Source organism: Halichondria panicea, chromosome 7 (genome assembly GCF_963675165.1).
Source record: "Halichondria panicea chromosome 7, odHalPani1.1, whole genome shotgun sequence".
NCBI lineage: Eukaryota > Metazoa > Porifera > Demospongiae > Suberitida > Halichondriidae > Halichondria > Halichondria panicea.
This window is the reverse complement of record NC_087383.1, coordinates 7,076,401-7,099,638: the sequence shown is the minus strand read 5'-3', so window position 1 is coordinate 7,099,638 and position 23,238 is coordinate 7,076,401. Positions and strand designations below refer to the sequence as shown.

The window sequence follows — 23,238 nt, the reverse complement described above, 5'->3', positions numbered from 1 at the left end:
ACAAGGACTGAAGGTTAGTAAGAAGTGATTGTGAAAGCTAGTAAGAAATGAACAACTTGCTAACTAGTTGCTTGAGCCTCCCACTCACTTCTGGGTTCAATTGAACCCGAAGAACCCCCTCTGGATCCGCCACTGAGTATGCCAAAGCTACGGAGTTGGATTACACCAGAACACTCTGATCTTCAGCTAGCTACCCACTGAGCAGCCTTATAATAATTATACAGAATGCTCCAGTGATCGTGAAATTGCTAGAAGGCCATACATGTACAAGTAATAAGTTATTACTCATAAGAGGATGGCATGATAACCTACTGTTTGCTGGTTGTGTAATAATAAAATAAAATAAAATACGAAAAGATCCACCATACAAAATAACCTGTTACAACTGTATAATAGTGGTGTATTATTACAGAATGTAGCTTTAACTACAAATATTATTAATAATAATAGTTTATCCTCACTACACCTATTATCACGTACACTTCCACAACTCTCACCACTATAGGAGCTGTGACCAGTGGTGGACTAACTCCACTGGGACTGGCAGTCAGTAGGGGGAAGCTGGACACTATCAAGTACCTCATCACAGAGTGCAATGTTGATGTCAATGGTAAGTTAGTTACACGTGCATAATATTATGTGAACTAGTCAGCAGAAATAAAATACGTTTAACCCTGTTGATTGCACTTAACAGCAGAGGTAGAAATAACACCTCTTGATTGTCCTGATAAGTTGTCCTAGCATAATAGCATTTTGTTCTGCCATCAGGTGATATTGGTCTAAATTACCCATGCAATGTCTTAGTAATCAAGTAGGGTTTAGGTAGCCTCGATTCTAGGCCGAGTTGTTTCTAGCTATAAGCCGACAACTATAGGCCTGGTGTTGTGTGCATACACGGAGCTAAATTACGGTATTAAACTTATACGGGGAAATAATAATGACAGAAAACAAAGTGTGTAGAATCTCTGCTTTAGTTTCCGGTTCCGGTTCCTGCCACGCCCAAATACAATCAATACTAGGCCGTATTTTTCAACTTCGTTCTATTAAAAAAAAATCGGCCTGGGACCGAGGCTAGGGTTTAGTTAGAGCTTACCATTAGTCGGTTTGTCACTCTGCTACATAGCTACATAGCTAAGCCTGTTCTTGCAATGAACAACATAGCTGATATAATTATAAGTGCGCATAATTGTTCATCATAACTATATGACCTTTGGCCTTCAGTCTTTGCATGCTAGGACACTATCACTGAGCCAGTATAGTTAATAGTCAGCTAATTGCGACCGACTGTTATTTATACCTCTGCATGTAACAATACTTGTGGCTTGCTCTTGCGTATAATTATTAGCTTTGTGGTCATGCTCTGTACAATCAGTAGATGCATGCGTGTGGGCAAATGTAGTTTCTCTTTGTGTGACACCTTATATATAGGTGAAATGTTCCTGCGTGTTGATGGCACTTAACACTAAACAATACTTGTGGCTTGCTCTTCATACCGTACAGTGGGTATAGTTTGAGGGTATATATATATGAAATTTCGCAAAATGACCGTTAGAATAGTTTTCGCGCATTTCATTTTTGCGGAATAGCTTGAACTTGCAAGAGCTCCACACGCGACCTTTATTCAAGGTAGATCTACATGCAGCTAAAGTGATCCTTTACCAGGCTCTTTATTATTGTATAACTGAACACTCCATTCTCCTGTCAACAGCCGAGGGTTAGCACTTCATTGCTCTAGGGTGTACAGTAACTTGTAGGCCATAGACTACTGCCATAATTATAGGGAATAGCTCATTGCGTTGACCTTTCTATGCATATACAGTTAAGCAATTTGATATGCTATACGCACACTGCAATTTTGTTCTGCTGTGTACAGTAGACTCTCGCTATTCCGGCTCTCTGAAGTACGGCCACCTCGATATACCCGCCATTTGGCTTGGCACGGAATGCTAGCTATAATTATGTTTACTGCACAAAACTCACCCTGAAGAACGGCCACTCGCTATTCCGTTTACCAGCCAGTGCTGGCTGTCCCAAACAAGGTTTTCAATGTAATTTTATACGTATATTACGGCGGATATGACGTTTAGGTGTGGTTTAGCAAATAAAATTGGATTACTACTTTTGCGGTTCTTGTCTCGAGGATAATGTAGGATAATGAATCATTCTGTTCTCTATTTAAGTGTAATCCAATTTTATTTGCTAAACCACACCCAAAACGTCATATCCAGCCGTAATAATACGTATAAAATTACATTGAACCTTGTTTGGGACAGCCAGCACACTGGCCGGTAAACGGAATAGTGAGTGGCCGTACTGGTATAGGGCCTGCACTGGTCACTGTTTTGCATCGTTATTATATAGTAACTTGTTAGTGTATAACAATTAAAACATGAGTGTATATACAGAAACCCATGTGGTGGTAGCTATAATAATTATTAATTATATAAAGAGGATGAACGTTCTGATGATCAAAGAGTTATTCAAGTGTATCTAGCCTGTATACATGCATGTAATTATTATAATAGCAATCAAAGAAGAGAATGCATGGGATTTCCCTAGAGTCTTACACAACGTGTGACCGGAAGTGGGCGTAACTCCCAAAAATGTTCGTACTGCGCGCTCGTTAATTTGAAATCCCCCTTTTCTTTTTCTTGGATCTGCTACTAAGTCAAGTTCAGTCGGTAGAGCATCAGACTCTTAATCTGAGGATCATGGGTTTGAGCCCTACATTAGATGAATTTTTGTTCGCTGGTATTGCCCCTTCTATATGTGCATGTGCTGAACACCACGGGTGATAATGCAGCGCCAACGCCAATGAAGCTATATTGTACTAGCAGACTATTACACACATGTATACAGTTACAACGAGTGTTGCAAGCATGCACTTGCTAATGCCTCTCGCCATGTTTTTGCTTTCGCTCAAAAGTATTACTAGAGTGTTATAGAAGAGATAAGTACTTTGCAATGTGCTTTGATTGTTTCACAAGAAAGTGCATGCCGATCGTCTTAAATTGCCTGTAGCCAAACAATGGGTGAAACCCTTTGTCAAAGGCATAGTCAGTATAGTCTGTGGAAAGACAGAAATCAATCACAGAAAGTAATAATATTATCTATAACAAGCAGTCTAAAAAGAGTTATCAGAAAAGGTTGGTTTGTGGCTTACCAGGACCTCAACAAAAAATAAAATTGATTCTGCCAGGATCTGGCGTTCAAAATGGACTCTCTTACACGTGGTATTGAGCGCATGCACATTACATCCAGGAATAGGGGTGTGTCTGCAAGTTCCATAATGACTACTAAAATAGCTAGCTTCTTTAGCAGCTCTTTCTTACTCTTGTATAGCTAACAAAAAGCTAGCGCTTTAGTGCAAGGCTAACTCGAATAGAAAGTTTGTGCGAACAGATGATGCTCTGAAAGATTCCTGAAAAGACTGCAACAGCCTTCAATGTAAGTCAAACTAGCCATAACTCGAGAATGTTTGCTAATCCACGAATCAAAATCCATGAGAACGTGACTAGAAACCTATAGTTTGTGTCGCATTACAAGTAACCGTTGAGCAGTTGCAGCTGGAACAGACACACACACAGTCAGCTTTACCGTATCCCTCGTGCGGCTACGCCTCGAGGCATGTTGTGAAAAAATAGTTGGGAAATGATTGTTGTTAAAAAAGATGCTGAAAGTTTGATGTCTATAATTATAATTATTAATGTCACTCAGTAAATTCAATAATGACTCTTGCAGCTATAGCGTTCTAATGCAGAGCTATATAATTATAGCTAATAAGAAGATGTAATTATACTCAACTGATTTTGCTACGCTAGAGTCTGCAGTCTGCAAAAAAATTCAGTGAATATTAGGTGTGACAAATCAGAGAAAAGCAGAACAGAAGAACGGCGTAGATCATTCATAGCCTTCAATGTATTACTAAGCAAAACTAGTCGAAGCATTATTAATTTTTGTAAATCCACTGAATATGACTTAGTCTGTCTAGAAGCCTCTTATTCTTATACACTTATTGAGCAGTTGTATATCACTCTACACAGACACACGCACAAACACACTACTGTATACCTCACTGCGAGGTATATAATTATAGCGTAGTATTCGTTGTACTGAGTTATGATGCCTCTGTGTGCTTGCACAGCGAGGTATAATTATATGCTGATGTGTGTGTGTGTGTGTGTGTGTGTGTGTGTGTGTGTGTGTGTGTATGTGTGTGTGTGTGTGTGTGTGTGTGTCTAGAGTGCTGTAATAATACAGCTGCTCAAGGCTCTGTATAATTATAGTGTGCATGGATGTACAAAATAATACTTTAAGTTAGTTTCGTAGTACTGTATAGCACTCATTACAAATTAATGTATCAGTTCTTTATTTTAAGCACTGCATGTTTTTTGTATACCAGTGCTTTTCCGTATGCAAATAATTGTCAGTTTATCTATAATAATTATGAGCTATGGTTGTAGCTATAATTATATGCTGTATCAAGGAAGTATTGACTGCTGAAGGTGGGAGAGGGCATGCAACTATTAGTAAGCATCTATCCAACATGCTCACCGAAAATTACCTAAGAGTGACACATACTTTAATTTTCCACGTATACCGTATATCTTCTAATTTATCGGACACTTCTAATTACCCCGGACACTCTTTTCGGCAATTTTCGTTGTTCTGACACTCCAGTGCTTTAATACTACATTTGTTCTAAATATCCGGACAATACTTTGAAAAGTTGAGTTACATTCACCATTCACAGACGGCAAGTAAGACAAGACTTAGAGTGCTGCAGTTAGATAGCTTTGAGTAGCTAGTTTTAGATAGCTAGTGCAACTATTCAGTCGCACACTGGTCTATTAAACTTAGCTAGCTCGCATGCAGCTGCTTGCTTGTTCTAATTATTCCGGACACTTCGCATGCTGTATAAAAATCTGTTCTAATTATACCCGGACAATTTCCAAAATAATTATTTTTTGCTGTCCAATAAATTAGAAGACATACGGTAGTATATAATTATACTGTTTATTATACCCGTATTTTGGAATGATAGTAGCTATAATGGATTGTGCTAGCGCTAGTGAGTTCATGACTCCAGTGATGAGATATAGACGACAGAGGACTACGTCATCAAGTCTCAAGCTCATGATCAGTGGGAGTATAAATTATTATAGTGAGGAAGTACCAGCGTCAGAGCACCACCATCGCCACTTAAAGATCATATCAGGAGGGGTTTGCTTGCCAAATTATATATAGGGGTATAGGGCCAAGGGACTGTTGAGTCAAGGAGGTCTAAAGTAACTGGTAAGTTCCGTATGCAGACTGTTATATACATCGTAAAATAGTAGTGATCACTATTATTTTACGATGTATATAACAGTCTGCATGTATAATAATAATCAGAACTGAAGAGGGTCACTATACCATTGAAGTATAATATAGAAAGGTCTGAGAGTGGCCCTATATATCTTGGACCATCACCAAGATATAGCAGTTAACGGTTTCTGGGGAAGCACATTCAAAAGAACATACTTTACTTTGACGTTCTCCTTGACCAGACATGTTCAACTTTCGTCTGCGTACAGAAAACATGAACACATGTAGAATTCAGAATAACACTATAATAGCTATAGTATCATTAATTTTGCATGCATTTTCTCCTTTACATTAATTTTCTCTCAACATTTTTATCTCTCTAGTAAATACACATGATCCTTGCCAGAACGCAATAGTTAGATCGCAAGGGTCAACTTTTCTGCTGGTTTGGTTCATTCACAAAGGTTTTTCACCAGCAAATATTCTAGTAATACGGTATATAATAATGGCAAGTCTATTTGCTATCAAATGCTGCCCGCTACTGTGAAAAATCTCTCTTATTTTTGTTTTTAACTCGTTCAATACAAGTAATATAGTTGTGACACACGAAAATCGAAAATATGCCCATCCTCTCTTTTGCTTCAAAGTTTTTGCACGAGGGAATTTTCACTCGATTATAAGAATGAAGAGTTGAGCATGCGCAGTAGCTGAATGCCACATGCTCACTCTTAATTTTAGTGTCTGACAGAAGAAAGAAAGTTTTAGGTAGTAGCTAGTAAGATCTAGAGTAGACTATAATTATACTCTTAGCTGGACTATAAGATCAAACATATAACTTTCTCTGTATGGATCTGTTTGACCTTGAAGATGTATAATTATGCAGAGAACAAGTATAGTCGTATAATAATTATGCTGAGAAAGGAAAACACAAAGTCCAAGAAAGTTATCACACATGCAGGCTAATTTTGCAAGTTACCTTGCCTTGGTTTTTTGAAACAAAGTACCTGATAGCTATATACTCTGTATAGGAGTATATGTCCTACCATATCCTTTGGGAAGTTTCTGCTACATCTGACATCGACAAGCATTGAATAGAGGAATAGAGTCAGAGTTCACTTCTTCATGTTCATTATCTTGTCATGCTTTAATTATTCATGCATTACATTGTTGTCAATAAAATGTTCATCATCTATGTATTAAAATGAAAATATAATAGAGCGAAGTGTAAACCTCGATTTGAGGCCGCGGGTGGACGTATATTCGAATGAAAACTCGCTGTTCGCGATTAAACGCCCAGTCAGGACTCTAATAAGCCTAGACTTCTTGCTGGGCGTATTTTCTCGAGGGTACGATATATAGCCTCCTTCACTGGCCTCCCCTGAAGAGAAAAAAAACGAAATTGCATGCCTTCAATGTGAGTTTTTTTTATGTAGACTAGCCAGAGCAAAGCTTTAACGTTGCTTGAGGCTTGTAGAAACTCTTGGTTTCAGAGTCTTCTTTAAATGTGTTAATAATTATAGCCTAGCTTGCTTAATGCTTAGCACTATTCTAAATCATATGCCTGAGAAGAAAAGACTTATTTACATGCATCTATTGTTGTATTATGTGGCTTACCAGGACCTCAAGAAAGAAGAAAATTGATTCTTCCAGGATCTGTAGTTCAGTGTATATAATACCTAAGAAGAAAAGACCTGTGTACATGCATATTGTTATCTATATTGTTATATGGTAGTGTTTTGTGGCTTACCAAGCCAAAGATGATTCTGCCAGGAGGATCTGGATCGGAAAGAGCGCGCAGGCGCATTACATCTACAGGAATAATTAAAGGGTGTGTCCAAAGAGATCAATTTCACAAATGGCTAGCTGTTTTAACAGATATTTTCTGAGTATTGTAGCTAACAAAAAGCTAGCGCTTTAGTGCAAGGCAACTCATATATTGAATAGAAAGTTTGTGCGGACAGATGATGCAATGAAAGATTCTGAAGAGACTGCAACAGCCTTCAATGTGAGTCAAACTAGCCATAACTCGAGAAAGAAGCTTTAGTTTGCTAATCCACGAATCAAAATCCAAGAGAACGTGGCTACAAGCCTATAGAAGCTGTTAGCTTTTGTCGCATTGCAACCGTTGAGCAGTTACAGCTGGAACAGACACACAGACACACACACACATGCACACACAGTCAACTTTACCGTATCCCTCGTGCGGCTACGCCTCGAGGCATAATTATAGTAAAATGACAGCCATGTTTACTGCATGTATATATATATAGATGTACTTTGAAGAGCATTGTTCAGGCCTTCATACAGAAAAAAATTGACAGGGGGGAGAAAATCAACATTTCAGAAAAATGGGAGGCTCGGCGATTATCCGTATCTTGGGGGATCTGCGAAATTGTTGTGTTTAGAGACTGTCGTGGATCGTATCTTAATTCATTCTTAAGAGTTATTAAGTATTATTTAGAACACACCTAGCCAAGATTAAGTGTTTTAATCTGCGTGCCGAGGATGGCCTCGAGGTTAACGTGGTGCTCGAGGCGCAGCCGGGTGCATTACGTAACCGAGAGGCCATCCGAGTGCACCAGCATTAAAACACGTGACTTGGCTAGGTGTGTTCTAAAGGATTTAGTGCTGTCACGTGAGCTCTAGCCTCGTGGCAGCTAGATCTAGCTACATTTTAAATCAGTTGCTGGTGGCTAGCTAGCTAGCTAGACGTAATAGCAAGTTTTAGTAGGTTTGCAGATCCAGTAACTGATGCAAAGGAGAAGGAGATACGATCTAAAGCTATCTGGACTGACTGGGCATGTTCTCGACTTATTTCTCCTGCTGAACAACAGTCCCGATCCCACTACTGGATATGCCTCCAGCTGATCTGGATTACTGGATGGGAAACTTTGTGCGCAAACTATATTATTATTATTATTTTTTATTATTTTTTATTATTAAGACTTTACAGCCTGTAACGTGAATGATATAAAAACAAGTGATTGTTGTAGCAAAGACTATATAGCTGACAGACTGTGCCGCATTGAGCGACACAGCTGGATAATTTAATGATTACATGTGAAGCTAGCTATAATTACGTGTGTAGCATCTGTTGCATGGGCACATTAAGTGGTAGGTACATGGGATGTCAGAGACAAAGTTTTGTTTGAAGTGCTCCCAGAAGTAATGGTGGAGTGTATTCTTTGTTGAAGTTAGTGGTGCGCTGATATCCATCAGCATAGTGGGCATCAAGTTCCATAACCTTGTGATACGATTGAGGTAGAAGTGTCTGCTTGCGCTGTAGTGATTGGCTTGTACAGTGAGTTTGTTGTTGCAACTGAAGCGGGTGCGACCAGTAACGAATTTGATGTGATCTCTTATGTTGAAGTTGTCCGAGGGTTCCTTTAGTGACTTTACTAGAAACATTATGTCCTGTATTTCAAACCAGTACATTAGAGGTAGTAGCTTCAAATCGGACAGCCTTGATCTGTATGAGCTTGAGTAATCATTGAGTATGAATTTGGTGGCTCTCCTCTGGATTCTTTCTAGTTTTTGAATGTCCTTGATCAAATTTGGTCTCCAGACTTGGGAGCAGTAGGAAAAAAAGCGATCTGGCCAGAAACTGCTTAGGGGATAAGTACTACTTTTTAGGGCAGCATAAGTACTGCTTTTCGAGGGCAGCATAAGTACTACTTTTTAAGGTAGCATAAGTACTACTTTTTAGGGTAGCATAAGTACTACTTTTTAAGGTAGCATAAGTACTGCTTTTGAGGGCAGCATAAAGGTACACCACACCGAGCAGTGCATACTGAGGTTACAGAACTCCGGATAAAGTAGCGCTCTGATGGCAGATGCCAGTTTCCCGACACCCACCACCAGCTCCGGAGCCCCATGAATAACCCAAGCGCTACTTTGGCAATGAGTATCTGGTTTGCTCTTTTGGAAAGCTATGATATTCGAAGCACCTTTGATGAAACGATTACATGGATCTGGCTTAGGTACAGGTATGTACATCTTCGAAGCAAACTGAGCCTATTTCTCCAGACAAAAAAACGATGCTATGGTCAAGTCAGCAATTTGGTACACATGAAACAAGCCGAAACAATAACATTCAACTTTCTAATACTATTCAGCTTTGCCTGTGTACGTGTACATAATTATATTCAATCTGTTTGTATTATTATTATAATTATGATGACATTTAGATTCAATCTGCTTGTATTATGATTGTTTGTGTGCATTAACAAACCAACTTAAAGCACACTTAAGTGTGGATTAAGTTATTTAATCCATGGTCACCTGACTACTTTCAGATAAGCTGATTGGCTTGAGATCTTGAGATCATGTGATCAGCACTAAGTACTAATAGTATTGTGGAATGTCATAAAAAATGCAGTAATCCAATTGCCTAGGTTGAATGGCACTATAGATAAAAGCCATAGCCTGAGCGACACAAGTCTTTCTCACTAAATGAAGGTCGCTCTTAATTGAATCGCCCTCTGTACTTATACAGATATAGTGACTTCGAAGAAGAAATTGTGGACGTATGGAACAGAAAGAGTATATAGAAGAATAGCAGTTTAATTAAAGTAGCTTCGTAAAGAACTCATTATTGTTGTTATAAAACACTCTTTGTTTGGTTGGTGTGTAACAGGCCGTAACACAGTGCGTTATGGCCTATATTTTCAATACAATTGCCAGGGGGGGCGCTCGTTTCCCCCCCCTCTATGAAGCCCTGGTGTTGCAAGAGTATATATGGAGGCCTAACCCAGTGTCTAGTATGGTCGATCTAGCCAGTGCATACATCTAGCATAATAATTATTATAATTATAGCATACATTACCTGAGGTGATAATTGAGAGTTGAAGGCTATAGTATAATTATATACGCTTGCACTGTATCACAGCCACGCACGTGCCATGTGACATTGCTGGGCAGTCGTTTTAAAGATGGTGGAATTGCGTAGATATAAGAAAAGTGGAGCCTTATGGAGGTACTATACAACTGGTGCAACAACAAAACATGATGACTTAAGTAGTGAACTGTAGGTGTTGTTCTGTATAATTATTTCTTTTGTGCAATAGGAACAATAGGTTTCATGGCTCCTGAAGCTGTCTCCTGCCCATGATGTAACCTCTGTAGAACTGATATTTTAGACCATTCCAGCATAACTATATAATTATGTTTTGTATTTAAGTCACCATGTACTGTTGTTGCACCAGTTGCCATCACAGTACCTTATTGCTGTTATTATTTTACTGTTGAACATCTTCAATACTACAAACTCCACGCTTTTGGGTCAAACTGATCGTTACCCCCAAACTGGTTATTCTCTACACATAGCTATAGTTGTTAAATAGAACTGTGCATCTATTTTAGGGAGAAAAGTAAATTTTTTTGCTTCTGGTTGACAAAACAACCGCATGTCGCGTGTGTACAGATTCATCCTGCATTTTGGTTGCTATAACCAATAAATGCTTTATACCATGGATACTGATGACTATATCACTCGTCCGTGTGCCTAGTATAACTGTCACTCGTGCTTTGCAGGCAGTCGTGCATTTACTGGCACAGACTCGTGATAATAATTATAATATCTATGGATAATATCATAATAACAGATAAATAAGCCATTATTTTGTCCAGTCAGTAATTTGATGTTGCCTTTCCCTGTGGAGAGAGAGCAGGTTTAATAATACAATAGCACAATATACAACTATTAATCGATCCTTTGTTGTACAACTTATACTTGTGCTATAATACTTCTTTTACATTTTGTTATGACATCATTATATTTCTAGGGAGGAGGGTCCCAAGACTCCCTCCTTCTCTACGAAACCTTGCCAGTATTAGTGAATGATGCATGATGGGGGAATTGCGTATAATTATAATAAGAAAAGTGGAGCCTTAGAGGTCATCTGCCTCGTGAAAGTGAACGCAATTCTGAGAAAAACGCCCATTGTCCAGTCGACTAGAAGCTGTATCCTGAACATGTTTGTATAATGACTTTCCAAGAATATTACTTACTACACTTATTCAAGATACTAATCCGACTTTTAATTGCCTTAATGGTTGTAATTAATTTTGTTTTAAAAGAGTGGGAACAATCACTGCATGCCTGTAACTGTATTACTGCATGGATTTAGTGGAGATAGTTATACTAAGTAATAGTCAGTCAGACGAAACACGATGAAATTTGAAAATAGTGCAATTTTTCATCAGGTATATAGCCTGTCTAAGCTCTAGTAGGTTGTTTTTGCTTCAAATGGTTGTCACACTCTTCTTCTGCTATATGGTGGTGCATGTTTCCTCTTCTGATACACTGGAGCACGATATATAGAAAGCAAGCACATGCATGCTGTTTATCCTTCAGTCCATTTTCAAAACGGATTGCTGGTTGTCAATTAACGTTTTTCTTGTCTTTTTTTTGGTCAAAATCTTTTAGTAGCCTTCTGCAAGCTCTCCTGGTGTTGTGGAGTCTTATTTCTTTGTCTTTTAGCCGGCCTCTGAAATTTGTCTTCAAGTGCCAGTGGGAGTATAGAGTGTTTTTAGTTGTGTGCTTATGTGTGTTTCTGTTAGTATGTTTAATTGGTTTAGTCAGTTGAATTCGTGTTAGGGTTTATCAGTAGTGAACTGTAGGTGTTGTTCTGTATATTTCTTTTGTGCAATAGGTTTCATGGCTTCTGAAGCTGTCTCCTGCCATGAGGTTGAGCAGCAGTATTGATCGGAAGTGCGCGGAAATCAATAGTTGAACTTCAATTATTCATGGCGTTTGAGCGTCATCTCCTCAAGTTGCAATACTTTGTAGCGTTTCCTCGAACATAATTATCTCCGGATAGAAAATAGCTAGGAGGTCAATCTTGGTATCGTTTTGAAGCTTAGAGAACGCTTTATCCGATTCAACAATAAAAATAAACTCGGGTATACCCGCGTTAAGGGTTGTTTTCCTAGGCCCTGTCACATATAATAATTATTATAATATAGTTTCTTTCCGTATTAATTTTAACAAAATTAATACTTGTCTCCTGTGAAACTGTGGCTTATGCTCTCTATTGCGTTGTCGAGAAGACTTGCTAGCTAGCTGTGGCCCTTGTCGACACACTAGTTTGAAGCCAGAAGAAGCTTTCATTTGTAAAAACCAAATCACGACCATCCAACCATCATAAAAGTAGTTTCAGACTAGTGTGCAAGCCTTCTTGACAACACCATAGCAGTGGTAGATCCAGGGGGAGATCCCAGGGTGCCACGGATCCCTCCTTTCAGTCTAGCTATTGTGCATGGCTTTACTATATAGCTACCAGCTAGCTATTTATCAGTTTTGAGCTATTGTTTGATTCAATGATTGTACCTGCATGTTGTTTTAATGCACCAACTGCCAGGAGTATTCAGGTTAGCCTATAGATTAGCTAGTTGACTGTTTGTACTTCCATGTATATAGAAGTCCCTGGCATACTATATAACACTGATCATGGTGGATCATTTTCCGCTTTTACATTTAGATCTACTACTGTCCTCCACGAGGCATCAGCACCCGCGATGTTTTCATTGGTTATGGTTTCTAAGACAATGTGCTGTACATTCCTGGCTATAGCCTCAAGATCAGGCCGATTAAAATACGGCTATTGCATGGGTGATAGTGCACATGCACAAACTGAGTTCCCCAGAATCTGAGGATTTGTTCTACGTTAGGAAACCTTTGTAAAATTAATTATAACTATGATAATAGTTCATTTACTATAAGTTCAAATACTTTGTCTCCGTGGCTTATGCCCTCTATTCCGTTGTTGAGAAGGCTTGCACACCATTCTGAAGCCAGAAGAGGCTACCTCTACAATGGTCGTATGGTCGTAGTTAATTTGGGAGCACAAATTTAAAGATTTTCCACGGTCTGTACAGAAAACAAGTTTAAACATTCCGACCATACGACCATTATAGAGGTAGATGAGAGCTAGCCTCTCCTGGTTTCAGACTATAATTATAGTGTGCAAATAAGCCTTCCTAATAAGCTAGCTAGCTAATCTTTACAATGGGCATACAATAGATAGTACATGGGCGTGGACGGACCACACCTATATGATACCATGGCCATGCAAGCCGTATTTTAATCGGCCTGGATTCGAGACTAATTCCTGACATGCGCATCACTATATAGGAGCTGTGACCAGGGATGGACTAACTCCACTGGGACTGGCAGTCAGTAGGGGACAACTGGACACCACAAAGTTCCTCATCATGAAATGCAATGCGGCTGTTAATGGTAAGTTAGTATAGTGATACAATTATTATTATTTTGTGCATGCTGTATACCTGGTTGTCAAATACTAACAATTAGGTTGTACATTTATGAACACCTTGCTAACCTACTGGTATGTACAGTATGCCTCGATTCCTTGATAAGAGGCCTGTACTGGTCTCTGTTTTGCATTGTTATTATAGTAATTAAAATTTTGTTAGTGTATAACAATTAAAACATGCATGAGTGTATACGGAAACCCATGTGGTGAGTTATTTACTTGGAATGCCATCGCAGCCTAATATTATTTTCAGAAGAGTGCGTAGCAAAACTCGTCCATGGAGTGTTGCTACTCTACTTAGTAGATATTATCTCTACACTATAATTATAACGCTAGCTGGCTTTAGTGCAACTACCACCTAGCTTTTTGTAGTAATTGTACCTGTTGTTTTGATGTATCAAATGGGTTCGCCTATAAGTTAGTTAGTTGACTGTTCATAGCAGCTAACTAGCTCTATGCAAGTCTATTTTATGGGACTTATACCCTGGCTGAGGATGGGATATTCCTATTTTATAGTCTTACTGCACAACGTGTGACCGAAAGTGGGCGTAACTCCCAAAAACATTCGCGCTGCGCGCTCGTTAATTTGAAGATATGCTACTAAGTGAAGTTCAGTCGGTAGAGCATCAGACTGAGGATCATGGGTTTGAGCCCCACATTGGATGAATTTTTCTCGCTGGTATTGCCCCTTTTATGTGCATGTGATCATGAAAACACCGCAGGTGATAATGCCGTGCCAATGCCAATGAAGCTATACTGTATATACTAGCAGACTATTACAAACAATCTCAGTCATGCATACATGCAGTTACAACAAGTGTTGCAAGCCTCTCACCATGTTTTTGCTTTCACTCAAAAGTATTAGAGTGTTATAATAATTATAGAAGAGGTAAATAATTTGCAATGTGCTTTGATTGTTTCACAAGAAAGGGGTGTCCACATAATACCGTAGAAACTCGATTATTAGCGCTTACTCGACTATAAGCGTATATTTATTTTAAGCGTATGCTCAACTGCAGGCTTTAATTGAAGTGCTTTTCCAAAGGTTATTAGTTAGTAATTGATTCAGCTAATTTTGTTTATCTATGAGCTAGTTAGCTTGTACAGTGCATGATAGCTATTATAGCTGGTGATATCCATATGGAAGGACTCTCTGGGCATGCTGTTACCTTGTCTGATCATGCTGAGAGAATGTGAGACATGAATGAGGTCCTTTTATTTCAAGTTCCTGGTCAATATGAATGTTTTTGCAATACGAATTTAAATGGTGTAAATGAACTGTAAAACTGAACTGTAACATAATACTATGATAATATTATTATAGATCCAGTTAGCAGTGGCGTAGGCAGGTGCTTGAGCACCCCCCCTGCCTGACTCTATACTACATGTATATTATAGCTTACTTGAAGATCCAGTTGAGCTCAGCACTCTATGCAGATTTAGCTTAATTGTTATAGCTGCATAATTATACTGAACTACCTATTCTATATAGCTATTCACCTAAGAGAGTAGTTTTTAGTTAGTAGCTGGACTCACGTTATGAAAGATAATGTTTTGCATGCATGCTGGTTTTGCAAACTGCATAGAAGGTCATATATATAGGGTTCAGCTATTCACTTCCTGCATGCAGCATAGGTGGAGCTCAATATACGTTCAGCTATACACTTCGTTTTATATCTATGCGCTAGCTAGCTGCCTTGCACAGTGCATAGAGGACTGCACTCATCATCGAACATCCAAGAGACTTGCCAATACTGACCTCCAGATGTATGCCCCTTCAGGCTTGCACATGCAGTTGCACAGTTGCAGCCCCTTGTTTCTTTGTTTCTTTATGTAATAATATTATATCCTGTAAGTCTCCCAATTGAGATGGACAAAGGAGCCTTGCTTACAGTGAAGGCTCTTTCTTTTGTAGCATCATGAAGGCAGTACAGCTTTGCATGCTGAGTTATTGTTAGAATGCTGTATCAACGTCAGAATAACCGAATTATAGGACAATGTAATGTTTTATAATTATAATTATGTCTAGGATGTACATGAGATCTCTCACTCTACGATCCCCCAGCTCATAACAGCCTATAATTATAATTATGCACATCACAAATAACACAACTATCAACGTTGACTTTTATAGGTTTCTAGCCATGTTTTCTTGGATTTTGATAATGGATTTGCAGTTATGGCTAATTTTACACAGTGACCGCTGTTGTAACAAAGTTATGAGTTAGCCTTGCACTAAAGCGCTATAGCTTTTTGTATTATAGCTAGTCAGTCAGAAAAAATCTCAAAGCTGTACTGCCGGAGTGCAGCAACCAGTGCGTGCTATAACTATATAGTGCAGTTACACCACATTCCTAATAATTATAGAGTCTAGTTTTGTGTTTCATAATACAGTTATAGTACATGTCACTACTATATACGTCCTATGCATGTAGAAACATAATTATCGTAAACTAATTAACGCACATGCACTAACTGTAAGCCAGGTACTCACTCAGTGATTTGTTATTCCTGTCACAGATGGCATCCTGACAGATAGTGCACTATTGTTAGCATGCAAAAGATCCGACGCTGAATTTATTGAGTATCTTCTGAATGTCGTTGGCTGTGATCCCAATATCAAAGATGACGATGGACACACACCACTATTTCTTGCAGGGAGCAAAGAAATCATTCTACTCTTGTTGCAACATGGAGCTACTGCTGAAAATGCATATTCCCAGCATCGCAAAGCTCTTGGTAAAGTGTTTTCAAAGGATCCACTGAAAAACTCAGTGAAGATACTTGTTATCGGTCACGGTGGAGAAGGAAAGAGCACTCTCATTGAAGCAATGGAACATGAGCCAACTGCACTCACATCTCTAGTCAATATTTTCGTGTCTCCTAAAGAAGTCGATGGAGTCAGCCAGAAAACAGCCGGAATCATCCCTCGATTATTCAAGAGCCGTGTATTTGGAGATGTGTTGGTCTATGACTTTGCTGGTCAAGAGGTCTACTACAGCAGTCACGCTGCCATTATCAAGAACACCGTCGATGCATGTCGGCCCATTATTGTCCTAGTCCTAGGGCTCCATAAAGATGACACCTACACCACTCACTCTGTCTCCTATTGGTTGGGCATCATTGCTAACCAGTGTGCCAATATGGAGGGAAAAGCACCACTCATTGTGGTAGGTAGCCATGCTGATTGCTTAACTGACGATCAGAAGATTTCAAAGAAAGAAGAGATTGTTTTGGAAGCTGTTTCGAGATATCCGACCCTGGATCTGCTGAAGTTCATTCCCATGGATAATCGCTACTCCAACTCTAGTGGCATGAAGATATTGCGAGCCACTGTCGGCCCTGCTTGCGCCAGCATTCGATCAACGTTGGCTGTTTCTTTAAATGCACACATGTTTCTGATTTACCTTGTTGGCAAGGATGAGATTGCGTTATCACTGGAGCAAGTTCAGCAACAAAGAAATAAGGATTTCAGTCAAGTCCTCTCCAAGAAGCACAAAGAAGTTGTACCATTCATTCCGACAACCATTCCTCGTCTTGTTGATATCTGTGTTCAGCTCAATGACAAAAGTCACATTCTCTTTCTACACAATGCCAGCTCACCAGAGAAGAGCTTCATTGTCATCAAGAAAGACGAGCTCCTGGGTAAAGTCAATGGCACCATATTTGCTCCAGAAGATTTTGATCAGCACTGTCAACTCTCCACAAGCACTAGTACTGGTGTTGTTCCTTGTTCCAAGCTGGCTGCTCAATTCCCTAACTTGGACACTGACATGCTCACTGGATTTTTGATTAATCTCGAGTTTGCTGTGCCTATTGAAGACCCGGAAGTCCTCCGTCTTATCAATCAGCATCGAACAGACGCTGGTAAATCTGTACCACCTGATGAGAAATATCTCTTCTGTCCTGCCCTCATCCGGTTAGAAGTTGACACAAAAGTGTTCAAGCATTGCGATGACCTTGCTTATCATTTTGGTTGGGTTATGTCGTGCTCTCACAAGAACCAGTTTTTGGACGCTCGATTTCTCCACGTTCTCCTGCTTCGAATATCTCTCTCCCTTGGGCTTGCTCCAATCATAGATTCTGACATCCCTTTTCTGCAACGTCAATGTTCGGTCTGGAAGACTGGTGTTTGCTGGAGCACTTCATATGGTGTCAAAGTGCTAGTGGAGGTCATTAACAAGAAGAAGGTCGTTGTTTTGATGCAAGCTCGTCAAGTCTCAATGAAATTTCTCAAGCTGCGCTCTACTGTGATAAAAAAAGTTGTTGACACCTCCACTGAGATATGCTCTACTGTAGTCACTGAACAGGCCCTCCTTCCTCCTCACAGTGTGACTTACCCTCTGGAAGATACACACGTCTTTGATCTCAAGTCCCTCGCTGACAGTATTATTGGCCAAGAAATTTGTGTCGTATCAGCTAACGGTGTTGAAAACATGCCAATCAGTGATCTGCTCCAAGCTGAAGTGTACGCTGATCTCGGTGAGAATATTGTACAGCATCTGTTCAATCCAGCACACAAGGAACTGTCTGATCGATTCATCTCGGCCCTTGTAACTTGTTGGAACAAGAATCCTCGACTGGCTGATATCGTACGCACAGCTATTACTGAGAATGCCAGCGCGGCATTTCAAGAGTGCAATAATCTCGATGATGTTCTGATAGTCTGGAACAACACTGGAGATTCCAGTGGTGAAGCACTGAGAAGAATTCTGGATCCACTTAGTGTGTTTGCTGGACGAAACCCTCTCGTGAGTTAAAATGATTGCTTGGCTATACGTTGTTGTGTGCATCGCAATTAATTTCTTAAACTGTTAATTAAGGCATGAGGTAGAATTCTATTACACAGTATATAATGTATAGTTTTTGGTTAATAATTATAATGATCCTACTTATTAATTTTGGTTTCTCTATATATTTAGGAACTGGCTGGTGTTGCTGCTAAGGAGACTAGTGATGATCTACTACCAACCCCCAGACCAACAGCTAACACAGGTACTATAACTGCCAGACTAACTTACTGTAGATGCATAATAGCTATTAGCTTTATATCTGACGTTATACACGCATGTTACACTATAATTGTATTCCCCTCCTATTAGACGGGGCCACACTGACAACTATTGATCATGAGGAGAGAACTGACGTCAGACAACCCTCAAGTCCTGGTCAGAGATCTAATAATAACTGTTCGAAGTATTCTGTCTCTTATAATAATTATCATCATACCTAAAATGGAGCTATTTTTTCACTAGCTGTTTACACCCAATCTGGTACACCATGCATGCATGCAGTGACCTAGTATACTGCAACTGACCCCCTATAATCTGCCAGTTTGAATATCAATGCTCAACTCCTTGTAGGCACAGCCTCTGATGAGGGAGGAGTTGGTCTACAAGAGTTAATGGACAAGTACCATGTCGATACCGTCCAACTTGATAGAGAGATCCCTGATAATGAAGTCGCAGTCATAGCTGCCTATTTCGACAGTGTGGAGCTCTACTCTCAAGCAATGGGTCTGAGTGCCGCTGATCAAACTACTGTGAGAACTACCCTCCTTCAATACGATGCTCAGACTGCCATGACCAGGTGCTTGTCAATATGGAAACAACTCTACTCTTTCAAGGCCACATTCAGAGCACTGTTGGAGCTGCTACTGAGGCTAAATAGAACTGAAGTAGCTGCTCAAGTCTGTCAGTACTTGACTCAGAATGTAAGTACACACTTTTAAGTATACTTGTCATGCCATAATTATTAATACATTGCACAGTAAAAACAGATTCGTTATAATAACATAAAACATCTCAAATAAAATGCATCATTTGAAATTTAATGTTGAAATGACATAAATTTCTGTCATTTCTACATTAAATTTCAAATGATGCATTTTATTTGAGATGTTTTATGTTATTATAACGAATCTGTTTTTACTGTGTGATCATGTGCATTATGCATTTTTGAAATTACAATGCTTATTAATTTTTGGGGTTAGTTTTTTGCCAGCTAAATTATGTAGCTATATAGATGTCCATTATAATTATACTATACCTGAGTCCTATACCTTATAATTATCTTCTAATTTATCGGACAGCAAAAAATAATTATTTTGGAAATTGTCCGGGTATAATTGGAACAGATTTTTATAGAGCATGCAAAGTGTCTGGAATAATTAATTAGAACAAGCAAGCAGCTTGCATGCATGCGAGCTAGCTAAGTTTAATAGAACAGTGTGCGACTGAATAGTTGCACTAGCTATCTAAACTAGCTCTCAAGCTATCAACTGCAGTACTCTAAGTCTTACTTGCCGTCTATGAATGAAACTCAACTTTTCAAATAATTGTCGGGATATTTAGTAATATTGAAGCACTGCATGGAGTGTCCGTTGTATTAGAACAAAGAAAATTGCCCAAAAGAATGTCTGGGGTAATTAGAAGTGTCCGATAAATACGGTAATTATCTAGCTAATAATTATTGTACTGGTTCATAAAGTTCACCTTGTATCGTCCTGCGGTTAACATGCAGTCGTAATCATTACACACGGTTGTATAATAACTAACTGAGTCCTCCCACACAGTCATGATGATGGAGATGGAGCAGTTCTAACTATCAATGATCTAATGCTGAACACTAACAATAATTATTATACGTATGCTGTACCCTATAGCTTAGCTCTTTCATTTAGATTGACAGTTAACTATTACTAATGCTGATGCTGAACACTTTATTATACGTATAATTATAATTATAATTATGCTACACCCTCTATAACTTAGCTTTTTCTAGATTTACAGTTATATGTTTTGCAAAAGTTTTACATCAAAAGTGATTGTTCCGACTATTAATGAAAAGTTGGTAATTAACGATAATCTAATTTGCAATAATCAAATTTGCGTCATCCGCGGTTAATCAGTTAAAATATCACGGCTGCTTATGTGTAACGATCCTTACCTATACTCGTTATGTTATTCTATTAATAGCTATAGGTTAGTCTATTAATAGCAGCACGTGTGTTGTGCTGAATATACGTTATGATTGAATATATCATCTCTGCTTTGGATGCCTGTGTCTATGACTATAATAATATGAACATTGACTTACACTGGGCAAAAAGCTAAATTTCCTGAGATGTACAGGACAGGGCGCAATTTCCTGCACTGATCCTGAAGTTTTGCAGGATAGGTGTACGGAAGTCTACAGGAAATTGTGCCCTATTCTGCTACAGGACGGGTCAGGAAAGGTGATGTTCTTCGAGAAAGTGCAGGATTTCAGGCCTGCACTGTAGCAGGAAATTTAACTTTTTGTCCAGTGTTACATTGAACAGTACTAGGTAGTTTGGCTAACTGGTGCCGTAGTCCTGCGTGACATTTGGCGACCCTGCCAGGACCTGATGAACAGGTGCTAGTTAGCAGCTGCTTAATTAACGCTTATGACTAATCGAATCGTGAACTAAGACAACTGGAACAAGTTCAAGCAGAAACTAGACTACGCTCAGGAAGAGCTAGAGTTCAAGTAACAGAGATGGATGAACCGACCATTGAGGACTTGACATCCCAGCTTGAAAGCCTACGTGCCCAGCTACGGGAAAAGGAAGAAGTAGTGGAAAAGCTTCAATCAGTAGCAGACGAGACTAAACTGAAGTTGGAAGAGTCCCTGGACGCTGCTGAAGAAAGAATCGCAGGACTAGAGCTAGAGCTAAGTCAATTGGTGATGCGAGGTGAACTTGAGAGTCTGCGTACGCTCGAGAATTTGCGAGCAGAGCACAGACAGGTGTTCAACAAAGAAACTGATCGTAAGGAAGCTGAAACTAAACGGATGGAAACGTGGATATATGACTTGAAGAAGAGCCATGAGAACGAGAAGACCCGGCTGCTGGAGCGAATGGCCTACCTGGAAACCACACGTGGCGTTGAAGGTGAAGCTGGAATTTCGACGAGTGCCGAACCGATAGCCGATGATGACTCTTCGTCTACTAGTACCCCTGCTGATCTTGGTGAAGACACGACATTGCGTGATGACGGAGAGACGGCAATTTTGTCTGCAACGGCTCCAGTGTTTGTACCCGCTGCGACCCCTCCTACTACGATTCCTGCTGAAGTTCTTATACCCGAGTCTGATACCAGCGTCATGGGTGTGATGACCCGTCTAATGAAGGCACAAACGGATGCTATGGCTGCTCAAGCAAGAGCCGCTATTATACAACACCTTCCTCCTCTACCTCGGTTTACAGGTGAAGGCCAAGACGCTGTCGATGACAATTTTGGTAAATGGGCAGAATTATTCAAGGAGAGAGCCAAGTTCTCTGGCTGGGGTCCAGATGATCAGTTATATCACCTGAAAACACACTTGGAGAAGTCAGCCCTGGAAGCGTACGGAAACCTCCCAGATAGTAGCAAGACTGATGTCAGCAGTGCTATTGCATCTCTACGACAACGTTTCAAGCCTAGTGGAATGGAAGAGTTACGTGGATTGGAGTTCCACAGAAGAATACAAGGCGATGAGACCACTGAACAGTTGGGTCTAAGTATCTAACACCTTGGTAAAAGGGCCTACCCATGCATGGGCGGCAAAGACTTTGACCGACTACTGAAAGGCCGCTTCTATCAAGCCCTGAAAGTTGTATGGCAAAGAAAGCTTGGTCCTCCTAAGCCTGGTGAAAGTTTTCACGATCTGTTATGTCGTGCACGTCTGATCGAAGAATACGAAAAACAGTACCAAGAGTCGGCTAGGACCAGAGAACCAGGCAGAACTAAACAGTTTAAGCTAGACGATCACATTGTCAAGAAACCGAATAGTGAACAGAAGACTGGTGACTCAAGACGTTGCCATCTGTGCAAGGAAGTTGGTCACCTTCGTCGAGATTGTCCGCACAAGAGAGAAGCCCCTGGACGAACTTTCAGGACCGCTAACACCAGTGCTGTAGTGACGCGTGTGCGACCCGAGGATCTAACCGAGGCTCAGCTAGAGCAACTCTTAGCCGAAAGAAGACTAGAATGTGAAGGAACCCTGTTGCAGCTACAAGAGGGTAGCGATGTGAACACTATAATTGCCTCTACAAAGACAGCTGAAGCTGTGGGTCCTCTGATGGAAGTAACAATTGATGTAGAAGGGATCCCGATTCTGGCCACTGTGGATACTGGAGCCCAGTCTACCATCCTGTCACGATCTGCATTCCATGAGGTAGCCCGACACATTCGTGAGACTGGACAGGATGTCCCCACGCTAGAACTACCGACAGTGAAACTCTATGGCAAGGATGGCCAGAAGGGAGGCAAGGAATTATGTATTACTGCCCAAGTATCCCTTTGTATTACCCTACGATCCCAATCTGTGACGGTACCAGTGTTTATACAGCCCGATAGCGAACAACCATGTTTACTGGGGATGAACTCGTTACTGCCGCTTGGTGTCCAAGTAGTTGATGAAGACGGCAAGCCCTGTCGTATTGGTGCCCAAAAAAGACGGTAGCCTCAGGTTTTGTGTAGATTATCGTCGACTTAACTCTCTCACACGCAAAGACGTGTACCCTCTACCACGTGTGGACGATATACTGACCTCCCTCGGCGAAGCAAAATACTTCACTTCCCTAGACCTTGCTTCTGGTTACTGGCAGATCAAGCTTGACGCTGATGCTCGCCAGAAGAGTGCCTTCACTACT

At 40.1% G+C, this 23,238-nt stretch overlaps 2 protein-coding genes across 2 annotated transcripts in view; both read left to right on the top strand.

Annotated features, from left to right (window-relative positions):
- Window positions 1–20,421, top strand: part of LOC135338451 (uncharacterized) — a 25,527-nt gene extending 5,106 nt beyond the window's left edge. The window contains exons 4-10 of the mRNA XM_064534588.1: window positions 506–610; window positions 13,442–13,546; window positions 16,104–18,334; window positions 18,506–18,578; window positions 18,686–18,751; window positions 18,947–19,296; window positions 20,158–20,421. Of these exons, the coding sequence (XP_064390658.1) occupies window positions 506–610; window positions 13,442–13,546; window positions 16,104–18,334; window positions 18,506–18,578; window positions 18,686–18,751; window positions 18,947–19,296; window positions 20,158–20,163 (2,936 nt within the window). The 3' untranslated portion in view covers window positions 20,164–20,421. The remainder of the gene's footprint in view (window positions 1–505; window positions 611–13,441; window positions 13,547–16,103; window positions 18,335–18,505; window positions 18,579–18,685; window positions 18,752–18,946; window positions 19,297–20,157) is intronic.
- A 605-nt stretch (window positions 20,422–21,026) lies between these two features.
- On the top strand, window positions 21,027–22,308 carry LOC135338500 (uncharacterized). The gene has a single exon (XM_064534657.1). The coding sequence runs from the start codon at window positions 21,102–21,104 to the stop codon at window positions 22,110–22,112; it is 1,011 nt and encodes a 336-aa protein (XP_064390727.1). The 5' UTR covers window positions 21,027–21,101; the 3' UTR covers window positions 22,113–22,308.
- Window positions 22,309–23,238: the final 930 nt, after the last annotated feature.